The sequence below is a fragment of the Rhinatrema bivittatum genome, chromosome 2 (assembly GCF_901001135.1).
Source record: "Rhinatrema bivittatum chromosome 2, aRhiBiv1.1, whole genome shotgun sequence".
Taxonomy (NCBI): Eukaryota; Metazoa; Chordata; class Amphibia; order Gymnophiona; family Rhinatrematidae; genus Rhinatrema; species Rhinatrema bivittatum.
The window spans coordinates 428,006,709-428,024,488 of record NC_042616.1 but is presented as its reverse complement, the minus strand read 5'-3'; the positions used below and the strand labels follow the sequence as shown (position 1 = coordinate 428,024,488).

The following is a 17,780-nucleotide window of genomic DNA, read 5'->3' as shown; positions in this document are numbered from 1 at the left end:
ATCTATTTATTTATCTATCTCTCCGATTTCTATTCTGCTGATCTGGAAATCTTAGTGGATTACAGGTAAGCAAATCTGCTTTCTCTGAGGACAAGCAGGATGGTAGTTCTCACACAATGGTGAATCCCTAGCTACAGGCTGTCCCCCAAAGACAAATGACCAACAAACACCTAACCACATGCCAATGGGCACAATAACAGAGGTGCTGCTGGGAACAGAGGGAGATGGCCTGAACCCAAAAAAAGGGCCCTAGGCAGGAAGAGTTGGGTTCTACAGCTGGAAGAGATTCCGGAGGACAGACTGGCCTAAGCTGCTATTGTTTCTGCATCCCTGCCCAAGCAGTAGTGGGCAGGGAAAGTGTGGAGGGAACTCCAAGTTGCCGCCTTGCAGATCTCAGACACATGGACCGCCCTTAGGTGGGCCACCAAAGCCGCCATGGCTCTGACAGAATGAGCCTTGACATGGCCCCCAAGCTGCAGTCCACCTTGCGCAAAACAGAAGGAGATGCATATGGATAAAAAATGAATAGAAAAATGGTTATGGACAAACTCCCATCGCTCAACGTTGTCAATACTCAGACCGAAATTGGACTAACAACTTTCACCAGAGACCTAGGAATCTTTTTTGATACTGAACTCAATTTGAAAAAACATACTGCCTTAAAAGTAAAAGACGCTTACCATAAACTATTAACTCTAAGACGTCTAAAACCTCTGTTGTCTGTAAATGACTTCAAAACTGTATTACAACTGCTAATCTTTGCCAATACTGACTTATTGCAATTCCATTCTACTCTGTCTGCCCGCCTCTACCCTGCGTCCCTTACAGGTTCTACAGAACTCAGTGGCAAGACTATTGACAGGGAAAAAGAAAATTTAACACATTACCCCCATACCGATATCTCTACATTGACTCCCAATAAAACAGCGCATTGAATTTAAAGTACTATGTTTACTACATAAGATCATTAACGATGAGCAAACAGGCTGGCTAAACGCAGCAATCAGGCTTCATATCCCAGAGAGGAATCTTCGCTCCACCGGTCAAGGCCTCCTAACAATTCCTTCAATAAGAACGGCTCAATTATGCGACATACAAAACAGAGCTATTTCTATAGCAGACCCCAAATTCTGGAACTCATTACGGTCTCCTTACGCACAGAGCCGAACCCCAAGTTATTCAGATCTAACTTGAAAACCTGATTATTCACTAAAGCATTTCAGGATTCACAACAAGATAAAATCTGAAACAATATGATATATTGTTATGACCTCCCTCGACCTTAATATTATTTTAATATGTTTTTATTTTTAATTTTACTTTTACTGAATAATTGTTATCTTTATTATTATTGTAATACAATTATTTCAGTATATAGAATTAAAAAAAAAAAGTATCAACTAATGCTGTTACATTTTTAAACCGTTATGATGGGTCGACTGAATGATGGTATATTAAATAAATAAATAAATAAATAAATTGGCCAGCCAGTTAGGGTTTGCTTTGCAACTGCAATTCCCAATCTTTTTTTTTTTTATCAAACGAGATGAAGAGCTGCGTGGACTGCCTGTGGCCTACTGTCTGCTCCAGGTAGAAGGACAAGGCTCTCTTGCAATCCAAGCTGTGCAGTGCCCGTTTGCCCAGGTGCGAATGAGGCTTGGGAAAAAAGGTGGGCAGGACGATTGACTGGTTTAGATGGAAATCCGTCACCAACCAAGGCAGGAATTTATGGTGTGTACGGAGAACCACCCTATCATGAAAGAACTTCCGTGTATGGTGGATACGTCACCAACACCTGAAGGTCACTGACCCTGTTGACCGAAGTGACTGCGACCAAAAACATGACCTTCCAAGGTCAGGTACTTCAGGTCACAGGTGCGCAGTGGCTCGAAAGGATCCTTCAATGGGTTGAGCCAACACCACATTAAGGTCCCAGGACACAGCAGGACGACGCAGAGGAGGCTTTAATTGAAGCAGACCCTGCATAAAGCGCCTCACTATGGGTTACACAGAGATGGGCGAACCATCCACCCCCTTATGGTAGGCACCGATGGAACTCAGGTGTATCCTGACAGAGTTAGTTTTTAAGCCAGCATCCAACAGATGCAGCAGACAGTCCAGCAGTTTCGGTGTAAAGCAGGAGAACAGATCCACCCCTTGACTCTCACACCACACGGTAAACCTCCTCCACTTCAGGCCATGTGACTTTCTGATGGAAGGCTTCCTGGAGGCTACCAGGACCCGAGAAACATCTTCCAACAGGTCAAGGACCTGCAAGGTTGTGATGGTGCAGCCTGCCCTGATCTTCATTAGATTATTGCATTGCAATTTTTATGAGCTTCCCAAGTAAGTCTATTCGTAAATTACAAGTGATTGAAAATACCGCAGCAAGAATCATCCTGTGGAAATCTCGAAGAAGTGCTGTTGAACCATTATTGTATGAATTACATTGGTTACTGTTATAGTCAAATCTGTATTTAAGAACTTGGTTTTGGCATTTAAAGTTTTCAATGACATGGGCTCTCCTTCTTTAAAGGGAACTTTGGGGTGGAACGTCCCAAAAAGAAATTTACGTTCAACTCCCTCCAGTTAGAAATTTTAAGCATTTGCGCTTGGGTCAAAGGTCATTTGTAAATGCCATTCCAAATATTTGGACTACTCTTCCTAAGGAGGTGAGGGAAGAAATCAATTTGTTAAAATTTAGAAAAAAACGAAAAATCTGGTTTATATTTACAAGTTCTAAGATGTATTAATCATAATGAGGAGAGAAGTGGCTCACCTAGTTTACTAGAAAATAGAGATAATTTTAACTTGCTGCATTTTATGTATGTTTTTGTTTGAATTGTGTGTGGTTTTCAGCATTTTATGTTATGATTATTCTTGTATTTTTGTTTTCTACATTGCTTTGGGCGATAAAATTTTATCTGGAAAGTGATTAATAAATGTGGATAAATACATAAAATAAATAAATAAATAAATAAATGCTGCATGACAAGGTCGGAAGAGGTCCCCAGACCGATTGGGTCCCTGATAGAGAGATCCTGCAGGAGCGGGAACCAGTTCTGCCTTGGCCAATGAGGGGCTATGAGGATCATGGTTCCCTTGTCCTGCCAGAGCTTCAGTAGGGTCTTCATCACCAGAGGAAATGGAGGATATGCGTACAGCAGGCCCCTGCCCCAATGGCAGGCAAAAGCATCTGTGGCTGGTCTGCTGTCCTCCCTATACAGGGGAACACAAAAGGAATAGATGCCGTAATCTTTTTCAAATACTTTATTGATGCAGAGACGTTCCAGATAAATTGCCCGACTCTGGCCGAGTTTCGCGGCTTTCTAGCCGCTGCCTCAGGGGCTACAAATAAACAATCAGTATTGAGCAAATAAATATCTCACAATAGATATATTATTAAGATCTTATAAATATTAAAAAGAAATTTATATAAATCAATAAACATCTTTTTTAAACATTATAAAGATCTAAATTTAAAATCAAACTAATGAATTTCAATAAAAAAGTTAAAATAAATAGATACACATAGAAATAAATACATAAATAAATAACAGTGACGTTAGACAATAACCTTTAGACAATACTTTACCTCCAAAATTCAAATCATTAATAATGTTTGATCCACTCAGATCAGATAATGTGCCAACGATGATAAAACAACTAAAAGAGAAATAACCACCATTGCAACATGTGTCAATTTCACAAAAAACTTAATACATTTCATACAACAACCTACCACATATGCATATCTAAAAATATGATATTAAAATAACCAAACCAACACACCAAATAGAAAAACTATTGTGAAAAATTAATTATATAAAAAACTATTACACAAAAAATATATAATATATAAAAATTAATTATATAAAAATTCAATAAAAATTCAACTAGAGAGTGTTTCTAACATCAGAGGATGTTCTGACTAAAAATAAAATTCATGACAGCTGAACTGCTAATGATGTATAAGATCAAAATATGTAATGGAAAAATTATGAAAAAGATAAAATTCAACGCAACTCTGTATAGCAAACCATAGTTTCTACCGGATATCTAAAGCAAGCTGTGTCTCCATAACAATTTCTAAACTGCCAATTCATTCATGAAAAAATTTTTTTATACAGATCAAAATAGAATAAATGTGTATTATATTGTGGGATTCATTTCTCATGTAAATCAGTCATGGCTAATTGCAAAAAACAAATGACTTAAAACTCAAAGTAGTAATGCTAAGCGCAATCTCTACTGTCTGGCTAGTGTAAACTTTGTCTCAGTGAATATTTATAAACATAATTATTATACCAATTAATGGGTCTATATGAATACTCACTTAATGATAAGCTACCGCTAAAAATAAAAATCGGAATATGCTATTAATTATAATAGTGGCTAACTATTAATGGTACAAAAAACTTAAAAGTACTGCTATTTAAAAATGTGTCTAGACTTAAATTTGCATATGAACCACAGTCTTCGCTATTCAACTAGTGTAAACCGCGTTTTGGTGGCCATTTTTAAAATGCTAATTTAGTGAGATATTTATTTGCTCAATTGTGAGATATTTATTTGCTCAATACTGATTGTTTATTTGTAGCCCCTGAGGCAGCGGCTAGAAAGCCGCGAAACTCGGCCAGAGTCGGGCAATTTATCTGGAACGTCTCTGCATCAATAAAGTATTTGAAAAAGATTACGGCATCTATTCCTTTTGTGTTCACCTGACGGTATCATAGATCGCCTACCTCTTTGCTTTCTTGGACCCTCCCTATACAGGGAGCAGAATTGGTTCACCTTGCTGTTGCAGAGGGAATCAAAGAGATCCATATCTGGAGGTCCCAGGAGACGGAAGATCCGGTTCGCCACTGCTGAATTCAGGGACCACTTGTTAGGTCGGAAAGCCCGACTGAAGCAGTCCACCACCACAGTTCTCCGTCCTCGTGAGGTACGCAGCTCGAAGCAGCATTTCCTGAGACCGAGCCCATGACCAAATCTGAACCACTTCCTAACGCAGGAGGAACGATTCCGTACCTCCCTGTTTGATGATGTACCACATTGCCACCTAATTTCCGTCAGGATCAGGACTGCCTTGTTGGACAAGCAATCCTGGAATGCCCAAAGCATGTAGCAAGTTGCTCGAAGCTCCAGGACGTTGATCTGGCACTGAGCTTCCTAAGCAGACCACAGACCCAGTGTGCGGAGGCCCTCCACATGGGTGTCCCACCCCAGGGCGACACATCTGTGGTAAGTACAATCTGGGAAGGGGGAGACTGAAAAGAAACCCCCCTTCCAAATTGGGCAGGCTCTCCCACCAAGATAAGGAAGCCTGAAGCGGTGGAGTAATGCAGATGCATACATGGAGGTCCTGGGTGGCTTGCCGCCACTGGGATCGCAGGGTCCATTGAGTCCTGCGCATATGCAAGCGAGCCAAAGGCGTAACGTAGACAGTGGTTGCCATGTGACCCAGAAGGTGGAGCATGAGATGGGCGGAGACCTGCCGGCTCCAGCGAACCAGATCTTTAAGGGATACCAGTGTGAGCGCCCAATTGCAGGGAAGATATGCTCTGGCCTGAGCTGTGTTCAGATAGGCGCAGATGAAGCTCAACTGCAGCGATGGGGGTCAGATGGGACTTCGGATAATTGAATGGTCAAGTACAGAGACCGAAGTGCCCCATCCTGGGTGGCACTCTTGACCAGCCAGTCATCCAAGTAGAGGAATACCAGCACCCTTAGATGGTGGAGGTGCGGTCCCACTGCTGCCAAGTACTTGGTGAAGAAATGGGGGGCCGAGGCAAGGCCGAATGGCAACTCCTTGTGTTGGAAATGCTTCTTGCCCACGACAAACTGAAGATACTTCCTGTCGCTGGGGAAAATTTTGATGTGGGCATATGAGTCCTTGAGATTGAGGAAGCAAAGCCAATCCCCTCCTTGCAAGAGGGGAATCAGTGTGCCAAGAGACCATGTTGAACCTTTCGCTTTTTAGAAACCAGTTCAAATCAGAAAATAGCAAGAACAGAACCCTCTTCTTTGCTGCAGCATCGGGACGGGTTCAACTACTCCGGTCCTTATGAGGGTGGAGAGCTCAGTCAAGAGTATTTCCTGATGCAAGGACCGACCCCAAGAGGGGCACATGGGGGAGTGTCCACGGGAACACCCAGAAAGTTGAGTCAATACCCTTGATGAACGATGGATACGACCCACCGGTTCAAGGTGACACTGGACCAGCGGTCCATGAAGAACTGCATAAGCCAGTCAGTGTCGAAGGTACCAACTGGCTTATGCTCCCCCATAGCCAGTCAAAACCCCGTAGCAGGGTTCGGCTGGGGCACCAAGTGAGACCTAAGGGGTCCGCTGCTGTGTGAGGCGGCACCTAGAACTCACACGTTGAGCATAGGCACGGGAGGCCGGAGGCTAATATTTCCTCTGGCGATAAAAGACCTCCGCGAGTTCTGTGGCAAGGACTTCCTGGTAGATTTATTTAATAATCTTTATTTACCGAATTTTCATGCGAGCATATCAAATCGATTTACAGAGGTTAGCAAATTTTCATTTAAACATTTTAGAATTTCCAAAGAAAGAAAGGAAGTAGATAAAATAGTAAATTAAAAGTTAAATTAAAAATTGGGTCCAATGTACTGGCCAACAGATGCTGGAGGGTCTCATGGTAATCCTTCAACTGAGCTCAGCATCTCTCACTTTGTCACCGAAAAGGTTCTTGCCAAGGCATGGGAGATCCGCAAGCTTCTCCTGGGCCTCCGCTGCCACCCTAGCAAACATTTTGAACACGTCGTAGGTGGAGCACACCTTGTGCTTGCCACATTCCAAGCCTTGCTGGACAAGAGCCATAAAAGCGTCCTGTTGCTGCTGGGGCAGACACTCTGATAACTCCTGGACTTGTTTCCTGAGGTTCCGAGAGTACTGCATCATACACAACTGGTAGGAAGCAATACGGGCAATCAACATGGTGCCCTGGAATACCTTCCTGTCCAGCACATCCAATGCTCTATGCTCTTGGCCCAGAGGGACGGAGGCATGGGTACAAGAACACTTGGCCTTCTTGAGTGCAGACTCCATCACATCAGACTGATGTTGGAGTTGATGCCTCTCAAAACACAAGGCCTGCTGTACCAGACAGACAGCATCAGCCTTCCTATTTAACCGGAGGCACAGAGATGGGGTGCTCTCAAATTCTAAGGAGTAGCTCCTTGAAGATGTCATATACGGGAACAGCCACCACTTCCTTAGGGGCATCATCAAACTAGAGAACCTCCAGCATCTTATGCCTGGCATCATCTTCTGTCAGAAGTTGGAACAGAATGGTTTCTGCCATGGCCTGGACAAATCCCACAAAGGTCAAGTCCTCATGTAGGGACCGGCACTGCCCCTCCAGAGGAGATGGGTCTAAGGGAAGATCCTTAGAGTCATCAGACGAGGATTCAGAGGTATCATCCCCCCCCCATGGGTCATATGGGGCATCTTCTTCACTGAGATCACCCACAGACACCAGTGGAGGGCCCCTACCTACCTAGGCCCCTCAGTTTGGGCACTGAGGCCCCCGAAGGACCCAGAACTGGACCGGGGAACACCGGTCGTGGAACCATGGGCCTCGGCGGTGCCACGGGCTGTACCGGCCCTTCCTCCTCCTCAGAATCCAAAATGGGAATCGCACCGGAAGGAGGAGACAATGGTGGCGGCCAGGGCATCGATGGACCCCCGGGTACCAGCAGTGGCTGCATGGAGAGGATGCCAAGAAGGACATTGTTGACACTGCTGCTGGAGCGCCTCATCAAGGGTGCAGGCTCCAGCACCGGTGGAAGCACCAGCAGGGCCGGCGGCTCAATGGCCTGAAGGGCTTGGACCACTTCCAATTGGACCGTATGATCTAACTCCTCTTGGAAGTCTGCTGTAGTAAAAATGGACAGAGGAGGGGGAGCCTTCACCAGATCTTTCTCAGAGCACTGAGGGAGATTGGTGCCCAGAACCGGAATTGGTGGGGAAAGCCTGGGACTCTCGGGTTCAATGGCGGATGGCGCCTTCTCTCCGCAGGGTCACTTCGGGAGCATCACAGCTGTGCTGATGCTGATCCAAGCCCGGTTACTGGTGACGATGCTTCCGTGACTTCTCTCGGTACTTGGCCTGGCCTTTCCCCGGTGCCAAGGAGGACGGAGTTGATCCTGACGTTCTGGAGCGCGACGACACCGATGTTGGCCAATCCCCGGCCCCTCTTTCCAGAGCAGACCTGGGGGGGGGGGGGGAGGGGGGGAGTGAACTGCAAAGGCTCAGGGTCCATGGGTTCCCCGCAGTATCTCAGATTCAATGCCCCTGAAGCCAGAGTCGAAGGTTCAGATTTCTTGGAACCAAAGTTTTTTTCCATCTTATCTTACATTTAGGGGGTCATCTGGTCGCAAAAAACGACACCTCCTGGACATCGTACGATGCTCCCAGGCCCCCATGAGGGACATGGTCTGCGGTCACTGAGGGCACTGGCAAAAACCGGACTACACCATCACAAAAAATACCTGTTGAGCGGTCGGTGCCCAGCAGCCACTGAGAACGAGACATACTGGAAATAGACTGCAGAGAAAGGAGAAAAACTTACTGTGCTGCCTATTAACCAGTAGAGAGAAAAGTGACCCTGGCGCAGGCAAAGTCAGAACAGACATAGATTATAAAAAAAGACTGATGAAAAGAGCAGAGCTCCACAACTGCGAGACGATAGATCAGAGGAAAAGAAGAGACTTACCTTTAGGGGCCATCTGGTCGCAAAAACAACACCCCCAAGAGGCGCTCTTCTGCCAACGGGAATGGCCATGGATGCTTTACTGGTAAAACATGCTGAAGGTCTATTAATATTGGGGAGGGGGGGCTTTAATTTAACATATAATCCTTTCCTGGATAGTTCCTTGCAAGGATCTATCACTTTGAGGCAAGCCCACAGTTTCCTTAAGGCACTGATAACAAGGTGGGATTTGAAAGATATATGGCAGCAAAGGCATCCTAAATCACGTAGCTACTCCTACTACTCTCATGCACACCGATTTTACTCCCAAATTGATTATTTTCTGGTTGACCCCCAATTACAGAAAAGAGTGACTAAAGTGAGCATGGAGTCCATTACCTAGAAAGATCATGTGCCTTTCTGGCTGGAGGTGCAATTAGCATCTCCTCACCCTGGACAAAGATTCTGGAGACTAAATGAGGCATTATTAAAAGATACTAATTTCCTGACTTGCTTGGAGGAGGGGCTTCAAGATTATTTTAAGCTAAATACCACCCTACTCCCTCCTCCCCAATAATCTGGGAATGCTCTAAAGCTATTGCTAGGGGATTACTTATCTCCCAAGCAGCTTACTGTAAAAAACAGAAGGGGGAGAGACGAGCAAAATTATCTGCAGAAATAGCCCAGCTTACACAACACCATCAATCCTCACAATGCCCAAAAATCTACCGCCAGTTGAACACTGCCAGGTCTGCCCTTCAGACCCTAGATGAGGCGATTGTCCATGCATTAGAGGTACCAAACAGCACTTTTATGAAGAAGGGAGGGGGAATAGCCTAGTGGTTAGAGCAGTGGACTATGAACCAGGAGACCAGGGTTCGAGTCCTTGGGCAAGTCACTTTACCCTCAATTGCCTCAGGTACAAAACTTTAGATTGAGATCGAATGTCGGTATATAAAAAATAATAAATAAATAAATAAGGCGGGTTGTCTTCTAGCCAGGCGCCTTCGCATAGTATTAGTCCAAAATAATATCTCCAAAATTAAAAACTCCAATGGTTCTGTGCTCACGTCCTCAGAAGACATACACCAGTGTTTTACTGATTTCTATGCGTCATTACACAAGGCAGAAGACTCAATTTGGGAGGCAGATATTAACTAATATTTAGAGACGGTATCTCTTAGTTCGCTCACATCAGAACAGCAGGCTCTTTTAGACAGCCCCGTACAGGAGTCAGAGGAACTATACGCCATAAAATTGCTGAAGCATGGCAAGGCCCCAGGATTGGAAAGCCTGTCAGGGGCTTATTATAAAAAATTAGCCCATGTAATTTCGGCACCTTTGATGGAAATGTTCAATTCCCTGAGGGGGGATAGCTCCTTTGCGAACCATGCTAATGTAGCGGGAATTACTGTACTGGCTAAGGCATGGAGGGATCCAGCTATATGTGGGTCATATCGATCTATATCTTTGATCAACCTAGATCTTAAGATACTGGCGCGAATATTGGCGGAGAGAACACAGGCAGTTTAACCTAACCTGGTACATAACGATCAAGTGGGCTTCATCCCCGTGAGAATGGCTAGCGATAATATCCGCAAGGTGGTTGATATTATAGATTGGGTGAAAGGTAATCACATTCCCTCCGTTTTATTAGGCATAGATGCTGAAAAGGCCTTTGACCTTATCCACTGGCCATTTTTGTTTAAAGTACTGCAGAAAATGTGTTTTGGGGTTTTTTTCCTGCGATGGGTAGCCAAGTTATATGAATTGCCTAAAGCTAGGGTAAAGGTAAATGGGGGCTATGGCTCCAGCTTCAACAAGGAAGTAGACAAGGGTGCCCATTGTCTCCAATGTTATTCGCTCTCTTTCTGGAGCTATTTGCAACCAGGGTGCGTAACGCAGAGCGTATCCTAGGAGTGGCGGTTGCGGACTTACATCTTAACTCTCACTCTTCGTGGACGATATTCTATTTACCCTCTCCGAGCCATACAGCTCGTTGATGGCAGTAGTGGATGAGATAGATTGTTTTCACAGAGCAGCTGGCTTTACAGTGAATTATGATAAATCTGAGCTTTTAAATATAAACCTATCACAAGAGGAGGTAACTCGCATAACCAAAACCTTTCCATTTTGCTGGGCTAAGCAGTCCATTAAATATTTGGGGGTTCAGATTAGCTCCAATCTCTCTGAACTATATCAGCTTAATTATATCCCTTTATGGAAGAAAATCGAGAAGGATCTTAATAACTGGAGTAGGGAACATTTTTCCTGGGCGGGTCAAATAGCAGTTATAAAGATGAATGTTTTAATTGCTTACTGTATTTTTTTCTCCACATTACCCATTCACATCTCCATCGCCATGCTGAAGACATGGCAGAAAAAAAATCTTTGATTACATTTGGAAAAAAAGGCCACCCCGCATTGCTAGGGCAGTTCTATATCTTCCCAGAAAAAATGGGGGAGGGGGCGTCCCTAACCTGCAATGGTATTTTGGAGCAACGCAACTTCGGGCCCTAGTAGATGCCTATTATCAGACGGATCTTAAGCAACGGGTCTATCTGGACCAAGCAATGGTTGGGTGGGATGCTGTTACAGGCTCTCATGTGGCAGCCCAAACAGACATGGAGACCCGTTAAGTATTTATTGCTGGCGTTAGGAAATACGCTCAAAATTTGGAATCAGTGGAAGGCAAAATTGGTGGGCCCTTTTAAATATTTCCAGCTTTCCTACCTTTTTCATAATACTTGTTTCCTGGCGGACATGGAATCACAAACTTTCTCTATATGGGCTGACCGGGGTATTGCCTGTATCGGACACCTCTGGAAGGAGGGTGCAATGATGACTTTAGCTGATTTTCAGGGTAAATATAAAGACTGTGAGCAGCATTTTTTAAGCTTTGCCCAGGCTCACCATTTTTTGACTTTACGGGCGCATCTAAGTCCTTGTTTGAATCATATTGTGAACATGCGGGCAAAATTTCACACATTGCAGCATGGTCACAGGATTTAGGAGACATTCTTAGCGAGGATGTAGTGTTTTTTTAGGGTAGCGAAAAGCTCTATCTCTGCAGAAAAACAGGAGCATTGCTTTAAATTGCTCTATCGCTGGCACTTGACCCCCAGTTAAATTGCATGCCATGTTTCCTCATGTAACGGATAAATGTTGGCGGAACTGTGGCCAGGTGGGTTCTTATTCTCATATTTGGTGGTATTGCCCAAAGGTGGACCAGATTCGTGGGTGGTTGGATACTCGAGTGGGGGACAGAGTGGTATTGGACCCTAAACATGCACTTCTAAACCCACCTGTTGAGGGAATGGATAAGTCAACCCAAACCTTTTGCACACAAGTATGTATAGCAGCCAGATGCAAATTGGCAAGAGCTTGGAAGCTACCTAACCCTCCCTCATTACCAGTGGTGATTCATAGGCTACATTCCCATTATCGCATGGCTCATCTCACTGCACTGCGTCAGGACAGGCTACGTGCCTTCAATGTAATATGGGAACCCTTGAGCAGATGGTTACAAAAGCAGAACTCCTTTGATTGAATAAACTATCCCCTTATATATAGCTGAAAGCAGACACCAGGCTACAGCATTGTCTAGTATTTGATTTTCTTCATTTATGTATCATGTACAATAATAGTAGACAGAGTGGGGGTGGGAGGATGGGGAGGGTTACATGTTATTGTGGCTGGAATTTGGCAATTGTATCATAACAAAATATCTTGACCATTGTTGACATTGTGCAGATTTTGAGACACTATGTGATTTGTTTATATGGTCAATAAAAGTTTATATTAAAAAAAACAAAAAAAACACCACCCCCGGGTCATGGACGTGTAGATAACAGCAGGTTGGCATGCTCAGTGTGCCAGTCAAATTAAATTTTATGTGCCGCGCTCCATCTGATGATGTCACCCATGTGTGAGGACTACCATCCTGCTTGCCCTAGAAGAATAAATAAGGCTTTGTCTTTCTAGAAAGCTCTGGAAAGTTAACGACTGTTTGATGCCAATGCATGATCATGTGACTCACCTGTGTGAATGGTGAACTTGTTTTCCCTCAGAGAAAAAAAGTACACATTTTAAATTATACCACAGGTATGTAAAATTAAAAAGTCAGCTATCATCCTAAAAAAAAGAAAAAAAATCATCTGATTTTCCATAGGGATGATGAGAGCTGTTTCAGCATCAATCCTAGCTCAAAAAGCCAGAATTGAAGTCCAATCACACAATTAACCACTAGACACCAAGCTTATTTGGCAAAAGGTTTATAGAACAATGTCTAGATATCAAGAAATCAGAAGCTAATATCAGTTTGGTCCTTGCCCTTATTATTTGGTCTCAGGATGAGATTAAAATAATCACCAACAGAATCTAGAGTATCTCTCCTGCCCCAGGCCTCTGCTGATAAATACTCACTGGCTGATGCTGTCACAGTCGCTGTGATGTTGGTGAGATCCAAAACCACCATTGGGTAGGAAGGGTGCAGAAGGTAGAGATGTTGACGCCCCTGAGGCTCCACCCTGGTGACCTGTTCCTAAAGGAGAAATGAAAGTTGAAATGGTATAGATGAAATTGAGAGAAAGTTCTTGTGTGCTTACAAAGAGCATTTCTAGTGTCCAGCTGGGCGCCCAAGCTGCCTAGACACTCACTTTAAAGACACTTGGTTGATTAACCTGTGGACAAGTAGAGCTCCACAGCTGCTCAGTGCTTTTATCATGTTTACCACTCTGATGTTCTGATGAAGAGAGAGATCACTGTCCCCACTGTCCAAGGGATGCAGGAATTATGGCACTCCACTTTGCAGCCATTTATTTATTTTGTATCACGTATTTCCAGTTGGTGCCTGAGACAGTTTACAGTATTACCCAGCGATACAATTTTAAAAACAAAGGCGGTAATTTTCAGAAGGATTTACGTGTGTAAAAGTAACATCTCTGTCTTTTTGCCTTTTTTTTAAATTCTATTTTAGTACGGTATTTGTTACATTTTACATTCTGTAATTTTTTTTTAACACGTATTTCCGTATCTTTCAATCTTTTAAAATATGGGCCCTATTTATAAAAAGACACAAAAGTGGAAAATCTTTCTAAATCCTGTCTAACAGGACAGGATTTAGACTCTACATACTGTATGTCTTCTGTTTATTTTTTTCAGTTCTTTCATATGGATACTTGTCCACAGGAGTAAAATCAATGGTCTTTAACTTGTAGTACTATTCTTTTTTCTTCCCTTCAGCCCACTGTCACTCATGGCCCCCTCTGCTCCAGTCTGAGCCTAGCCCAGACCATTTTGGTGGGCAATGGCGGTGAAAAGGGGGGGGGGGGAGGGTAGAGGATGCCTTGCTTGTAACCCTCTGGACACTATCACTGGGGTTTTGTTTTTTTTCTTTAACTCTCAAACACCCCTCCTTTCTGATATTATACATAAATGGTTTTGCCCAGACACACACACACACACTCCTGGTCCATTGTTTTCTTCAGGTATGCTTTTTCTGCATTTTTTGTTTTTTTTACCTACCCAATAAAGGAAAATTAGTTTCTTACCTGATAATTTTCGTTCCTGTAGTACCAAGGATCAGTCCAGGACACCTGGGTTGTGACTCCGCACCAGTAGATGGAGACAGACTAAAACTTGTGGGCGGAGCCATATATGCCCCTGTGCCAGTCACAGCCCCTCAGTCATACGTAATGTCAAAGTAGAAAACACAACCAGAGAACTAAAACCAAAACTAGCTATAAACCGCCAATAGAACGGGGAAAGAAACACCCCTTCTGGAAACGTGCTCTCCCCCGAGAGAGCTAAACAAGCGGACAAGATTAACCCAGAACCGTGAGCGGACTCTCCGTTACTTCAGCGCAGCACTGCGGGCGGGATCCTGGACTGATCCTTGGTACTACAGGAACGAAAATTATCAGGTAAGAAACTAATTTTCCTTTCCCTGTACGTACCAGGATCAGTCCAGGACACCTGGGATGTACCAGAGCCAACTTACCGAGGGTGGGAAGCAGAGAGTCCCGCTCGGAGTACCCTCTCTCCAAATCCCACGGAATCGGTAGCCCGGACATCCAACCGGTAATGCCGGATAAAAGAATGCAACGACTTCCAGGTGGCCGCCCTACAAATCCCTTGAGGCTACACCTGAGAAGCTTCCGCCCAAGACGCAGCTGGAGAGCGAGTCGAGGGAGCCCGAAGACCCACGGGAAGTGGTTTTCCCCCGCACCAAGTACGCCGAACCAATGGCCTCCTTGAGCCAACGGGCAATCGTCGTGCGGGACGCTGCAACTCCTTACTTTGGACCAGAGAACAAAACAAACAGCTGAGCTGTGACCCGACATGGATAAGTGACCTCCAGACAGCGAAGGAGGGATCTCCGCACGTCAAGCTTCCGGAATTCCCTCGCTTCTGGATCAGAGGGCTCCCGGACCGAAAAAAAAAAGCGGACAGCTCAACCGATTGAAAAAAAAAAAACATGGAAGGCCGACACCCCTTTCGGCAGGAAGGAAGGAACCATCCGCAAATAAACTCCGGAATCAGAAATACACCAGAAGGGTTCCCTACAGGACAAAGCCTGTAACTCAGAAACACGCCGTGCCGAAGCAATCGCCACCAAGAACACCGTCTTCAACGGGAGATCCTGAACAGATAAGCGTTTCAAGGGTTCAAACAGCGCCACGCATAAAGCGGAGAGAACCGATTGGAGGTTCCAAGCCAGACAGGGGAGACGCAATGGAGGACGAAGGTGTTGAGCTCCCCGAAGGAAACGGGAGATATCCGGGTGAAGAGCCAGGAAACTACCACGGACCTTACCTCGCCAACAACCAATCGCCGCCACTTGGACCCGTAGGGAACTGCAAGCCAGACCTTTGGCAAGACCTGCCTGGAGGAATGCCAGAATGTCGGAGATAGAAGCCGCAGTAGGGACCACCCCACGCTGCACGCACCATTCCTCAAAATTCACCCAGACACGGACATAAGCCAGGGACGTCGCCTGTTTCCTGGAACGTAGCAACGTGGCTACCACCGCATCTGAGTAATCTGTTCTCTTCAGCCGATTCCTCTCAAAAACCATGCCGCGAGGCAGAAGTGATCCGCATTCTCCAAACAGACGGGGCCCTGATGGAGTAGACCCGCCATTCCCTGGAGCTGAAGGGGTGCCGCCACTGTGAGCTGAACAAGGTCTGCGAACCACGGCCGGCGCGGCCACTCCGGTGCCACCAGGAGCACGTTGGCTGGGTGCAACTCTATGCGCCGCAGAATCTTGCTGATCGGCCACGGGGGAAAACACGTACAGCAGAACATCCGTCGGCCCGGGAAGCACCAACGCCTCGACGCCTTCTGCCTCCCTTTCTCGACTTCGACTGAAAACATCGCGGAGCCTTCGCGTTGTGCCACGTGTCCATCAGACCCATGTGGGGCACTCCCCACGTTTCGCAAATGAGAAGAAACGCTTCGTCCGCCAGCTCCCACTTACCGGGAGCCAGGCGATGCCGGCTGAGAATATCCGCCTGAACGTTGTCGACTCCTGCACTGTGAGAGGCTGCTATGTTGCTGAGATGTATCCCTGACCAGATCATTAAGCGCTGAGCCTCCTCCGCCACCTGTGGGCTCCTTGTCCCGCCTTGGCGGTTGATGTAGGCCACGGTGGTCGCGTCGTCCGACAACACTCGGACCTCCTTTCCCCGCACTACCGGTAGGAAGGCTTGCAGAGCCTGACGGACCGCTCTGGTCTCTAGTCTGTTGATAGACCACTGGGCTAGCGACACTGACCATAGGCCTTGGACCGAGCTCCCTAGGCAGACCGCTCCCGGACCGGAGAGGCTGGCATCCGCGGTCACCACCGTCCAATTGGGCACCAGAAGAGACACTCCAGAGGACAGATGACTGGAATCCAGGCACCAGAACAGGCTGGACCTCGCGAGTCCCCCTAGTGGAAGCGGTGAGTGGAACTCCTCGGAAACCGGCGCCCAGCAAGATAGTAAGGACGATGGTAAAAACCGCAGATGAGCGAACGCCCAGGAAACCAGCGCAAGCGTGGAAGCCATAGAGCCCAGGACCGTAAGGCAGTCGCAGACCCGCGGCCGGCGGAGAGACAAGAAGTGCATTACTTGAGCTGGCAGCTCATATCACTGTTCACGACGTGTCGAGAACGGCTCCCAGATATTCCAAGGTCCACGAGGGTGTCCGATGACTCTTGTTGAAGTTGACCATCCATCCTAGGGACTGCCAAGGTATAGGACCCTGGTCAACTGACAACCGACATTGGTGGACTCGGGCGAAGCCCGAGGATCAATCGTCCAGGGACGGATGGACCAGGAGATCAATACTGGCGCAGCCGCGCCGCCACCGCGACCATCACCTACGTGAACGTGCGGGGGCCGTCGCGAGACCAACCGGGAGCGCTTGAAACTGGCAGTGCCGTCCTAGAACGCAGAACCTGAAGAAGTGCAGGAACGACGGCTGAATGCCTATGCGATGATACGCCTCCGCGAAATCCAGGGAGGACAGAAAACTCGCCGGGCCGCCCCACAGCAATTACCGACCGAATCGACTCCATTTTGAAGTGAGAAACACGAAGGCATCGGTTCACTCCACCAAGATCCAGAATAGATCTGGCCGTGCCGCCTGTCTTGGGGACAACGAAGTAAATGGAGTAACGGCCCCTGCCGTGCGGTTGACCAGAACGGAGGAGGCAGCCGAGTCTGATCACGCGGAGGACCCACTGGTCTGACGTTACACCGGCCCATCTCTCTACAACTGAAATCAACCGCGCCCCGACGTTGGGAACGGCGTGCTGTGGCTGCGGTGAGAGAGCGAGAGGCCGACCACCTTTCATTGCGAAGCTTAGGACCCCTGCGCTCGCCAGGGCTCCCTTGTTTCCCCCGAAAGGACTGCTGCTGCCATGGCGGGGTCCGGGAGGAAGAAGCCCTATACGACTGACCAGGAGACTTTGGAGGATGCGACGTCCTGGAGCACGAAAGCGGGCCCTGGCCGAAAATGAAACCGCGCCCTGAAGTTATCCTCGGGCATCATTCGATCTCCGGGAAGGGAGAGA

At 46.4% G+C, this 17,780-nt stretch overlaps 1 protein-coding gene across 3 annotated transcripts in view; it reads right to left on the bottom strand.

The window, feature by feature from the left end:
• Window positions 1-17,780, bottom strand: part of FAM234B (family with sequence similarity 234 member B) — a 95,821-nt gene that overhangs the window by 7,830 nt on the left and 70,211 nt on the right. For all 3 annotated transcript variants that reach the window (XM_029590283.1, XM_029590285.1, XM_029590284.1), the window contains exon 11: window positions 13,145-13,262. In XM_029590283.1, coding sequence (XP_029446143.1) covers window positions 13,145-13,262 — 118 coding nt within the window. The remainder of the gene's footprint in view (window positions 1-13,144; window positions 13,263-17,780) is intronic.